General features: G+C 44.1%; 1 protein-coding gene across 1 annotated transcript in view; it reads right to left on the minus strand.

Moving 5' to 3' along the window:
• The window catches only part of LOC126273239 (O-acyltransferase like protein-like), a 245407-nt gene extending 232253 nt beyond the window's left edge, over positions 1-13154 (minus strand). Inside the window, exon 1 of the mRNA XM_049976783.1 lies at positions 12961-13154. Within this exon, the coding sequence (XP_049832740.1) occupies positions 12961-13105 (145 nt within the window). The 5' untranslated portion in view covers positions 13106-13154. The remainder of the gene's footprint in view (positions 1-12960) is intronic.
• Between the last annotated feature and the right edge of the window lie 578 nt (positions 13155-13732).

Genomic DNA, 13732 nt, shown 5'->3' on the forward strand with positions numbered 1-13732 from the left:
AACAATAACAAATCACGGACAAAACAAAACATCACAATGCACCTCAAAAACCACCACCAGGCCGACAAGCCCACCCGACAGCCACAGGGTTCTTTGCATCCAGGACATACTCCACCACCGTTGGTGCCCCAACACTCCTCCCCCCCCCCCCCCACCACCACTACCACCGCCACTCAACCCCAACCAGGTTCCTGTCAATGGAGGATTGCCTAGGCAAGCGCCCCTCCCCCGCGCCCCTTGGCCCACCAGTCTGCGTCAAACAAAAGGCAACATCTCAGTAGATCAGCTCGTGGCGTCCATAAAGGCATTACAGGAACAAGTCAACTGACAAGCAAATATACTGGCCACCATGATTCAGCTCCCTGCCGAACTCACATCGGCAGCAAAACAGTCGCCCCCTTTGGCGAAGACGTCAGGAAACCCCATCCCCCGCCATGGATAGATGGCCTAACATACAAGTTCTAAAAATGTGCAGTGAATAGCACACGTATGAAGAATGTCTGATGCCGCAGCCAACAAGCCCTCGAATTCAGGGAATTCACCGAGTGAGGTAGGGAAGTGGTAAGAAAAAACACGACTTTGAGCACAATGAGACTTCTGAGGTCATCAGTCCCCTAGAACTTAAAACTACTTAAACCTAACTAACCTAAGGACATCACACACATCCATGCCCGAGGCAGGATTCGAACCTGCGACCATAGCGGTCGCGCGGTTCTAGGCTGTAGCGCCTAGAAGCGCTCGGCGACCCCGGCCGGCGGAAGTGGTTAGAACATTGGACTCGCATCAGGTTTTTCAACATTTCCCTAAATCGCTCCAGCCAAATGCCGGGATGGTTCCTTTAAAAGGGTATGGCCAACTTCCTTTCTGGTCCTTCCCTAGTCCGATGAGACTGATGACCTAGCTGCCTGGTCTCCTCCCCCAAAACAACCCAACCCCAACTCAGAGAATTCATAAAAGAGGAATACATTGATATATTCTTAGTGGCCGAGACACACCTGAAGCCAGGTGTAAGACCGTCTGTACCAAACTACAATTGTTACAGGCGCGATCGGCCCACCGCAGGAGGCAGGGTAGCAGCATAAGTCATATGAGGTATCAGACACCACCAAGCGTACTCACCAGCAACTCGCCAAATTGAAACAGTTGCGACAGAAATACCCACAGTAGCAGGGCCCCTCACGGTCGTTGCAGCATACTGCCCTCCCCTAACCGTTAGAAGAGGACGACATAGCTGCACTAGGCCAAATAAAAGAGTAGCTCGTAATAGAAGGAGAACAGAGTTGGTCGACAACTGCAACGCCTTGCGCGCAGCCACCAGTTTCAAATATGGGGCCCAGGGCGGACGTCCTAGACATCGCACTCACGAAACACCTTACAACCTCGGTGTCCGCCAACTCGATAAAGAAGGATGTCGTCGGACCAGAAACAAGTTATCCTCGAGGTCGACATGGGAGAATGGCTCTCCCTCCCACAGAAATCGCACTCGCGAAACAACTTACAGGTTTCATCTCCGCCAGGTAGCTAAACAGGATATCGTCGGACCAGAACATAGTTATCCTCGAGGTCGACATGGGGGAATGCCTCTCCCTCCCACAGCGCACTGCAGCGTACCAACGCACAAACTGAGAACAGTTCAGCAACGGAATAGCTGAGAAACGTACCCACGCCCCGTCTCCAACAGCAGAAACAGCTGAACAAGCTCTGCAAGACTTCACAAAAGCGACCTTGCAAGCGGCTGAGGAAGCCTCAGCTGTGCTAGCGGGAGCTCCCCGTTCCAGGCAGCTTCCCCAACACCTGCTTGCACAAATTCGACATAAAAACAGGATCGGCAAAGAATGGAAACTTACTAGAAGCAAAAACACAAGGAGGCTGCTCAACAAACGAAAAAGTGAGTTGAAAGTTGCACTCACTGAGTACTGCAACCAGCAATGGGCAGAAACAAAATGGTTCAAATGGCTCTGAACACTATGGGACTTCTGAGGTCATCAGTCCCCTAGAACTTATAACTGCTTAAACCTAACTAACCTAAGGACATCACACACATCCATGCCCGAGGCAGAATTCGAACCTGCGACCATAGTGGTCACGCGGTTCCAGACTGTAGCGCCTAGAACCGCTCGGCCACCGCGGCCGGCGCAATGGTCAGAAAGACTATCGACTCTCAAACTAGATGACCACAGTTGGTGGCAAGCAACAAAGCAGTTCACGAGATGACGCTCAAAAATGCCGCCTCTGCATGGCGCACGTGGACTGCCGTTCAGCACTGAGAATAAAGCAAATGCACTAGCAGGCGTAATCGAAGAACAATTCATGCCTGCAGAGGCGCAGGACGCGGAACACGTCGAAACCGTTCCCTGACAACTGGCCACCTTTTTAGAGGCAGACGACGAAGATGATACAGGCAACTCTTCAGTCACGAAGACTTGGCGGGCGCCATCAAATCGCTGCCAACAAAAAAGGCACAAGGCCACTACCAGCTCACCAAAGAATTAGTAAAACACATACCTCCCATGGCAATATCCCACCTAGCAGACATCTTAAATGAAAAAAAAAGCGATCGCAGAAATTCCCAACAGAGTGGAAACACGCCGAAGAGTTCGCAATCGCAAAACCAGGAAAAGACCCGATGTTCCCGCAACGCTACAGACCTGTTAGTCTATTGCCTACCCTCAGTAAACCATACGAGCGCCTCCTCTTACAAGGGAACCTCCCCATCGCAACCCCCTCAGATTTAGTTATAAATTGGCACAGTGGATAGGCCTTGAAAAACTGAAAACAGATCAATCGAGAAAACAGGAAGAAGTTGTGTGGAACTATGAAAAAAATAATATACAAACTGAGTAGTCCATGTGCAGCATAGGCAACATCAACGAGAATCTGAGCTCAGGAGTGCTGTGGTCCGGTGGTTAGCGTGAGCAGCTGCGGAACGAGAGGTCCTAGGTTCAAGTCTTCCTCGCGTGGAAAGTTTAATTCTTTACTTTCAGACAATTATTATCTGTCCGTCCGTCCGTACGACGCGAGGTAACTGCGCCGTAGTATGGGGAGCTACACCTAAACAAACATCGAAACACACGACGTCAGTCGTCTACAGCGCACGGATGAGAGAGTTCTTGCTAACGAGGCTCCCTGGCTGGCAGTTCACTGTTCGCTACTTTGGACGAGAGTGCATTAAATACGTGAGATTTCAATAACAAGGTCAACGAATATTTTCCGAACCGCAAGGAGTCGGAAAGTTCCTTAAGGTATCGAACGATTGTCGAACATTTGTATGATTATTTCCTACATTTGTTGATAAACAGTACGTGTGGTGATGACGATACCTTGCTGATTGCTGCGGGACTGTATGTACCAGATGATGAGATAGTTGACGATCCGTACGAAGAACACGAAGAGGAAATACTACGACTTCAATCTGATGGTATTTCTTTGGGTTACATGAAGGAAATGCTCCAATACAGGTTACTGTCCAAACCAATTACAAGACGCAAATATAGATTATGGAGTGAAGTAAAAAATAAATTTAAGAAATTTACACTCAAAGGAAGACTTGAACCAAGGACCTCTCGTTCCGCAGCTGCTCACGCTATCCACGGGACCACAGCGCTCCTGAGCTCACATTCTCCTTGATGTTGCCTATCTTGCACATAGACTACTCAGTTTGTATATTTTGCTTTTTTTTCATAGTTCCACATTACTTCTTCCTGTTTTCTCGATTGATCTGTGTTCAGTTTTTCAAGGCCTATCCACTGTGCCAACTTATAACTAAATCTGAGGGGGGTGCGATGGGGAGGTGCCCTTGTTAGTACCGCTACAGTATGACATTAGAAGACAGCAAATCCTGCCACAATTCCACTTTGGGTTTGACGCTTTGGGTTTCGGCCCCCCAACAAATAATGAGGGTGGTTGAAGCAGCCACAGATAGCTTCAACCGCAATGGCTACTGCAGGGTTGTCTTGTTAGACACGGCAAAAGCCTTTGATTCAGTTTGGCACAACGGGCTACTACACAAAATGTATACCCAAGCCTTCCCCGGAAAGATCGTGAAACTTGTGAAAAGCCGTCTCTCCGGTAGCACATTCTCTATGAAGGTCGATACTTCGTTGTGAAGGAGGAGAAGAATACATGCATGGGTGCCACAAGACTCAGTTCTTGGACCGAACTTGTACAATCTACACACTTCAGACACTCTTACCACACAACATGTACAAAGAGCACAGTACACAGACAACACCACGTTCTTCTCCTGCTCGACAAACAGGAACCTGGCTACGAGACGTCTACAAACTGCCCTAAACAGGACAGATGATTGAGCCAAGAAATGGTGTATCTCTCTGAACTCATGACGATAACTATGTCTCGGAAAACGCCGACCCCCAGAAGACCTATTCAAATGCTGCAACTACATGGGCCAAACGCCCCCTGAAGAAATACTGCTAGGTACCTCGGTGTGACACTAGACAAGCACCTGACTTGGAAGTGCCACATTTAGGTTCAACTGGCTCTGAGCTCTATGGGACTTAATATCTGAGGTCATCAGTCCCCTAGAACTTAGAACTACTTAAACCTAACTAATATAAGGACACACACACATCCATGCCCGAGGCAAGATTCGAACCTGCGACCGCAGCAGCAGCGCGATTCCGGACTGAAGCGCCTAGAACCGCTCGGCCACAACGGCCGGTGCCACATTAAAGAACTTCGCAAAAAGGCCCTTCGCAGGACGCAGATTCTCTACTCAAACTTTGACAGCATTAGTTCCCTTGACCCAAGTAGCCGTCTATGCGTGCCCTGTATGGGGTACGCTACCAGATCGACAATAGAACGACTAGAAAAAATACAGAACAGGGCGCTCCGACGACCCCTACAAACACCACCTCGTTTCCCTACTGATGACCTGCACATAGCCACAGATATAGAGAAACTGCACACGCGAATTCGCACCCTGTCAGAACAACTCTATGCCAACGCCGGAAAGTCGCAAAACGAACTGATCATCAAGCTAGGTCAGTACGACCAAGCGCAAGACAGGTACAAAAGACCAGAATCTTTACTCATCGAGTAGCACAAAAGAACACCACAGCACTCAACAAGAAAAGAATATACAAAAGACAGGTACATCCACACATCACACGCAAAATGAAAGGAAATGTCCGGAAAAGGCGACAGCCTTCGCAATAATCAATCTTTAAAGCTAGAGGATGAATTTAGAGTTAGAGAGAGAGAGAGAGATAGTTCCCATTTGAATGGTGATCGGATACGACGACTCTTTCTAAACGAAATACGAACAACGAGTGCAGGTTAGTAATCTTTTAAGACTTTTATTGCGGGTGTATAAAGCGTGAAGTGAAAATGGTGAAATCTTTCGAAAAATGTGATGTACCAACTACTTCTGCCGCAACAAGTTAAACATAACTGAGTTCTAAATAAAAAGTAATTATATTAAATACATTTTTTGCTTGATTTCTACACCCCCATCTCAGAGTGTACAGACGAGGCGTCAGCTAGATATGGCAAACCTAGGTACATAGTGCAAGAGGAGCGCTCTAGGAGACCCCAATATGTGTCAATAATACACGTGAACAACGGGTAGCATTCATCTCAAGCTAGGTGAGGATAACCCTACGTCTTAGTGACGTAACGCTACGTCATCGCGCCGCAAATAAACCTAAATCGACTTCGTGAGAACGTATATCGATCTTTGCAGATGTACGACAGAGGTTGCACGATAACGTGAAAGCTAAATGTAAATACATGTGTAGAAACGAAGTTATAGCAGTTGTGTGGTATGTTCAGCCCAGTTGAATTAGTTATTAAGCTGGAATCCTAACAATTTTGAATGTTATTGTGTGTTTCTTGAACATAATGAATGTCTGAACGAAGAAACCATAACGAAAGTAAAAAAAGAAACGCTTGCAGTAATTTTTTTAAATCCGATGAATCGACCATAAGTCATGTGGACAGAAACATGAAATAATTAATTATTAAGCTGTAATCCAAAGAATTCGGGATGTTATTGGGTGTATTATGAACATAACAAAAGTCAAAAAAACCTTGTAATCATTTTTCAAAAATACCATGAATCGTGCATGATTGTGTCGACAGAAACGTGAAATAATTAATATTAATCTCTAATCCAAAGAAAGTTGGATGTTATTGTGTGTTTCATAAACATAACGAATATCTGAACGAGGGAACCATAATCACAATAATTTATTTCTGAAGAGCAAATGTGTCTGTGCTGATCTACAGCATGAAGGCAAAATTAAAATTCCAACAACATTCGGAATTATCTTTGGAACCACATTAATTTCTCAGTTTAACGTTTCTTCCCAGAAGAATTGTGTACAATCCATTGGCTTTTATAAAAATACTAAACACATTAATTTCACTCTATTTCACGTTTCTGTCCACGTGGTTTATGCACAATTAATTGAATTTTTTTTAAAAAATGACTAGACGCTATTTTTGACTTTCGTTATTGTTATGCTTCCTTCGTTCAGAAATTCATTACATCAAGAAACACACAATAACAAGCAAAATTGTTGAGATTACAGCTTAATAAGTAATTCAACTGGGATGAGCATACCACAAGAGACTCCGTCTGTACACGTGTAATTTACATTTAGCTTTCACGTTATCGGTGCAACCTCTGTGGTACAACAGCAAAGATCGATACACGTACTCATGTAGTCGATTTAGGTTTATTTACGTCACGATGATGTAGCGTTACGTCACTATGACGTAGGTTTCTCCTCGTCTAGCGTGGGATGAATGCTACCCGTGAACAAGAAACAAAGAATACGATAATGCAACCGACAACAAAACAACGTAGGGTAGGCGATTTAAAAAGTATAGCGGGAGCACAGGAGCATTCAGCCAGAACTGACTTCGAAGAATGAGTGCGGAAAATTCAGCGCTGTCTGGGAGACGACACCTCGTGTGTTAAGGGTTACAGAGAAGGGGATGGAGCTTTGACCGTGTTCCCAGCGGCTCAGCATCATCTCGGTGCGGCTCTGACCACATCAGATGTAAAACTGGATCGAGTCGCGTAGCATGATTTGCGTTCCGTGGAATGCTGTGAATCTGTTACCAGTATCGGAAAGTCCTACCAGAGTCATTAGTTTACTTCGATATGGATGTTTGGGTCTTGGCGTGCGGATAGCCAAATGGAAAGGCAACCGCTCGCGATAAGTGGTAAATCCGGTTCGAATCCTGGTTCGGCACAAATTTTCATTCTCGTCATTCCATTCCACAACTGATGGTAGTCCTTATCGGCAATTTCGAATTCATTTGATGTGTTTCCCGTAACAGTCGGGCCTGGTGTGCATCCACTGTTACGGGAATCGGTGAAATAAGCGAGTAATGAGAATATTGGGCAAGGTGTACTACATTGGTAGTGTGTCTGTGAACAGGCTGAGTATTTAGGGCTGACAGGAGGCGTGCTAGAGCAGTCCGTGCAGTTGCACTGACCACTGTGTCCGAATAGCGAAGGAAAAAAAAATGGCTCAGATGGCTCTGAGTACTATGGGACTTATCTTCTAAGGTAATCAGTCCTCTAGAACGTAGAACTACTTAAACCTAACTAACCTAAAGACATCACACACGTCCATGCCGGAGGCAGGATTCTAACCTGCTACCTTAGATGTCGCGCGGTTCGAGACTGTAGCGCCTAGAACCGCACGACCACCCGGCCGGCTCCGGATAGCGCACTGCTCAGCGCATCTGCCGAGTAAACAGGATATCTGGGTTCGAATCCCGTAGATTTTCAGCGTAGATCAATGCCGCATTATCACATTAGAATATCTACCAAGCTCCGCTGCCAATCTATAATTATAGTCCACATTGGACCTCTGTAAGTAGCTGCACTTGAATTATAAGCACTTGGTGTTAAGGATTAATTAGTTAGCGTAAAGTGCAATCAAACGTGTACTCCGGAAGTACTTCAAAAAATGGATAGTTATTTTGTTTCAAATTCATTTAAACAGGGAAAAAACTAACAGCTGCGAAATTAGGAATGTGCTATCGTACCATTTACACACCATATGACTTTGAAATCAGTGGACAGTACGTTTAGACTAAGCCTCTAACATTTTAATGATTGCAAAGTAGTAAAAAAAATGTTACTTTTGGCAGAACAAAATCAACAGCAATTGTGAAATCAGTGTTAGCGTGCGACACTGTCAAACAAATATGCGATGCTCTTTCAAAGGTCCCTTATTTTTATATAGCTGCGGCGGTAGTTATCACAAAGCCGAGAAAATATTTCCATTAATTAATTCACTTTTTTTAGCTTAAGAGATGCGTCGTGGCTCCTACTTTCCAAATTACGTCCAGTATTAGTCAGTTTAACAGAAATGTTCCCGTTTGTCACACAAAAATTATAGCAACCCTAAACAGGTTACCTGCCCCCGAAAAAAATCAACAGAGCTGTTACAGTCTCCGAAAAAAAGTATTCATACACCGTTGTTCATGTAGAATGACTGCATTTATTAGGACTAAAGATCACAACCAGAGATGTTCTTCAGTAAACTACCAGTGTGGTGTCTGTTCAAAATGTGTGTGAATTCCTAAGGAACCAAACTGCTGAGGTCATCGGTCCCTAGTCTTACACACTACTTAAACTAACTTATACTAAAAACAACTCACACACACACACACACACACACACACACACACACACACACACATGCCCGAGGGAGGACTCGAACCTGCGGCAGGAGGGGCTGCGCAATCCTTGACATGGCGCCCTAGACTTTGCGGCTATGGGGTTTCCTCCCTAATCTATAGACGTAAAAGAATTAACTAAATTAGCCTTCTGCAAGAAGTAATTAAATATTTCGTAGCGATCTGCGCCACACAGTGGGGAAAATGTACTCATACATACGGAGTAACTTACAACGTACATAATGACGATGTTAGTACTCATTAGTCATTCGTCGTCTATGTATCACTCCCGCTAACCTCTTTGGCATGGATTGGGCCCGTTTTGGTAGTCTCTGGAATAATATTTTGCCAATTTCGTTGTGGACATCGTTTCAGAGCAATCTTACTTCCTATGTCTTGTTTCGTGACCATTGTTTAAAGCGTACTCTGAATATTTTCACCTGGGTTAAGGACTTCAGTAAAGGTGAAAACATGGAAATTATGGCACAACAACTACAGATGAACAATTTCCGCTGTACGCTTACGGGCAGAGTCTCGTTGAAAGTAGTAATCTGTGCGTAAACCCAAATTTGCTACACTCTTCCTGTAGATTTACCTTCAGGGTACTTAAATACTGACAGCTATCCATGTTACCTTCCACAAAAATAAGTTGCCCAACACCAGATGGAAGCACACATCCCCATACCATTATTCCGTGCTTTACTGTGTGTTGAATGTGTGTGGGGATCGTAGTTCCCATGTTCTCACGCTTCCAGTACAGAGCGAAGACCATAATCCATGTGAACATCTTTGGAGTACGCTTGAAACATTGGTCAGAAAACTTGAAATATGAAGTAAGACTGCTCTGAAATAATGTCTACAAGAAGAATGGCAAAATATTAATTTAGAGACTGTCAAAATAGGTTAAGTCCATGCCAAAGAGGTTAGCAGGAGTGATACACTTTGTGTGAATGAATACATTTGTCCCATTGTGTGATGCCAGCTGCTACAAAATATTTAATTACTTTTTGGGAGAAGCTAATTTAGTTAATTCTAGTATTAGAAAGAAAACTACATAATGGAGAGTACTGTACCTTGGGCCAGGTCCACTTCGGTTGATTCGGTGTAGTTCTGCTATCTAGTGTGATGTAAATGAACTACTGTCATGGAGTTACCTATTATGTATACTCTTTGCTCACCATTTCATTTGTAATCTTTGAAAAGCAAGGTAAACGCGTTTATCTTATTGTCAGCTTTCTTTGTGTGAAAATATTTTTCTACATTCTCGTATTTAGTGCACTAAGGGAACAAGAGAGGATCTTTCGAGAAGATTATTATCAAGATAAGTAGTGAATATTATCATATTTTCAGTTAACTGTGGGACATTCCTCTACCCCATAGCTTCGAAGTATGGACTATTATTTATTGATGCACTGCTAGTTGCTGTACCTTGGGCCAAACCTCCTGTTTTACTTTCAATATTTTTGTTTTGATGTCCCATTTGTTCATTTTATTTTTGTAGGAAAATGCCAAGAAGTAAAACAGGAAAAAACAGGGAAAAAGTGGACAGTGATGCGTTCTCTGAAGCTGTAATGGGATGTTTTATCCAATAAAACAAAGGTTAGATCTGCAGCAGAGAAGTATGGACTTTCAAGAATTACTTTGAGTAGACAGTTGTTAATGAAAAGGACACATTTGTATAGGTATCCAGGAACGATGTAAAAGAGTATTTTCGGAAAAACAAGAAATGGAACTAGTGGAATATTTCATGCAAGCAGCAAGACTGGATTACATACTGACAAAAGGGAAAGCACTGGAACTTGCTTATGAATATGCTGTAGACAATGATGCCAGTATTCCAGATGCATGTGATAAAAACAAATCGGCAGGTTTAGTTAGTTTAGAGGCTTGCGAAAGCGATTGCCTCTCCTTTCATTAAGAAAACCGGAAGCAACAAGCTTTTCCCGAGCTATGGCCTTCTGTTATGCAAATTTTAAGGAATTTTATAAAAACTTGAAAGGTGTTATTTCTAGGACTCATTTTCCACCAAGCAAAATTTATAATTTTGATGAAACCGGAAATTCAAGTGTCCACAGTTATTTGTCAGAAACGCACCAAGCAGATTGGTAGCATGATTTCTGGAGAGAGGGGAGCGAATATTACGATGATTGTTGCTGTCAATGCGATAGGAAATCATATTCCACCAATGCTAATATTTCCACGTGTGCACTTTCAAGGACCACATCTTATTCGAAGACCCAGATGGAACTATCGGGCAAGCATCTCCATGAATGTCACAGAACCAGTTTTGCAGGTTTTGGACAACCACGAAACGCACGTTACTTTCAAGTAAGTTGATCTTCGCAAGGCTATTTGGGTGGGTTTATTTGCCTCCATACATGTCGCACAAACTGCAACCACTTGATCGCACAGTGTTTGGACCATATAAAGCTTTCTGTGACACTGCCATGAATGAGTGGATGTTGCCTGATCCTGGGAAACCAGCATCAATTTATGATATCTCAGGCATTTTAGGAAAGGTATTTAGGAAAGCTTTAACCAAGGAATATCCTCATCTATCCAGTAGATGATAATATTTTTGGTGATTTGGAATTCCTACCTGCAAGTGTTACCGACAGATGTTATGATTTCGATGAACCAAAGAAAACCGAAGAATTGTCCGCACTGCTGTCTATAAGCAGGGAGCACAGATGACATCAAAAGGTAGCCATAGATCTCCAGAAACGTTGCGTCCATATCCCAAAACAGGACCACGGAAGAAAACTGGCCGACGAAGAGCTAGAAAGACTGGAATCTTAACGGATCCACCAGAGAGAAATTGAAAGCAATGCAAGAACAAGAATGAAGCCTCAGCCACACGTTATCTAAAGTTTCCAGACCCATACTCAGAAGACGAAAATTGTGAAATACATTTGAATGATACAAGTGATGATGATCTGAAAACGTTAGGAGCACAGTCCCTCGAAAAAAAAATTGATTATTATGGTTCTGAAAATGGAATAAAACTGAAAGAAGGAGATTATACTGTGACCTGTCTTGCTGGAAAATATGTTTCGTAAGTCTTAGAAGTCAATGGTGATGACAATGAAGTTTATTACCTAAAGAAATTTAGGAAAACCAACAAATTCTCTATGGCAGGACTGGAAACCTACAGTCTACCTTCGGAAGATGTACTTCAGTTCCCTAGAACTTCCATTGTTGGGATATTCTGGAAGCAAAGTTCACGGTTGTATTTCCCTGTTGATTTCACTACAATATACGATGTAAAGCGGCGTATAAAGAGTACTATAATGTGTACCACTGCACACTAATAAAATGTATGGTGTTGATTGAATTAAAAACCGTATATTAGTCTTTTATTTGAAAATATAATTCAGTGGCCAATGGTACAAACCATAGTTTGCAACCTTCTTCTGGGAGTGATGCAACAACTTACAAACTTATAATAAATCGAGAATGAGTATTTCATTCTGCAGCGGAGTGTGCGCTGATAGGAAACTTCCTGGCAGATTAAAACTGTGTGCCGGAGCGAGACTCAAACTCGGGACCTTGGCCTTTTGCGGGCAAGTGCTCTACCAACTTTTTTTGTCTAATTTGTTCTGTATTGTTCGTTGAATTTGTTCGTGGCGGACGTCCGAAGACACCTGTTTAGGTTCTTAGTTGATCCATTCACTCAGTTTTTTTAATATATTACAGAGGGTAGCTAACCCTCTGACCGAGCTACCGTGCCGGCAACCAACTGAGCTACCCAAGCACGACTCACGCCCCGTCCTCACAGCTTTACTTCTGCCAGTACGTCGTCCCATACCTTCCAAACTTTACAGAAGCTCTTCTGGGAGCCTTGCAGAACTAGCACTCCTGAAAGAAAGGGGTGTGAGTCATGGTTGGATTGCTCAGTTTGTAGAGCACTTGCCCGCGAAAAGGCAAAGGTCCCGAGTTCGAGTCTCGGTCCGGCAGACAGTTTTAATCTGCCAGGAAGTTACTTACAATAAATCTGTTTCCAGAACGTTCCCTTATTCAGAAAGAAGCGTACATTAATCTCCAATATTGATCGAGTCCAGTCATTGAACTAATTAAACTACAGGAAGTAAAAATAAAAATTTGGCCCGAGGTACAACACCTGTCTCTACTGTTAGTTTACCGAATAACGTCTCTGGCTGTGATCTTTAGTTGTAATAATTTCAGTTGTTCTACATGAACAAAGGTATATGAATACTTTTTACTTGGCAGTCTGGAGTCTGTTGTTTGCGCTCTTGGGGTACACCGGCTCTGGTCAAATGCGGCTCTGCTACTCACTGGCGACGGCTCGGGGCTCTAGGCGTCTTATGGCCCGGCGCACTGCGGCCACCTGCAAAGCGCAGTCGGGCGACAGCTGTGCAGCTGCGGCGGCGAAGAGTAAGCATGCGCAGACTGTGAGAAAGCACTCAGCGCTGGAGGCCATGGCTGCGAGACCGCGTCTGCGTCTGGCGGAGGCCCGCCAGGTTCTGCCACCTGACAGCCCCACCCTGCAAGCCCGGGCGCCTGCTATGCTAACGGCGGAAGATGCCTCGCGGGTAGCTTTCCGCGACTGGACGGCCATCACCTTAACCGCCCGTCCTTCGCTCAATCGTCCGTAATAGCTCCCACCACGCGGCGCCGGTTACGAAGCTGACGGGTCGTCACAGGCGCATTTATTAAGGGCGAGCACGTTAAGAAACGATGTGCTCCTAATCCAGTCCAAACGACAGCCCATCTGGATCGCTCATCTACATTGTCGTTAGCAGGAAACACACGCGCATTCTCGGTAATTCTCAGGTTTACGTATACAACTGATGGCAAATTGCAATTTTGTTATATGATGGCATGATGGAGACCGTGGCTGTTGTTTGAAGACAAATGTTGATGGTGTTGGGACAGCAACCAGCCACAAATTTACTTTCAGTTCCTTTATTCAAAGGGAACCGTTACCGGTTGTAATGACACATTCCGACGCAGAGACATACAATACCTGAAAGGCTGCGCCAAAGATTAAATTGAGAGGGATGTAGAATATAATCTCTGTAATCTTCATATTGAATTCTCTTTTGTT

This window comes from Schistocerca gregaria, chromosome 5 (genome assembly GCF_023897955.1).
Source record: "Schistocerca gregaria isolate iqSchGreg1 chromosome 5, iqSchGreg1.2, whole genome shotgun sequence".
Lineage (NCBI taxonomy): Eukaryota > Metazoa > Arthropoda > Insecta > Orthoptera > Acrididae > Schistocerca > Schistocerca gregaria.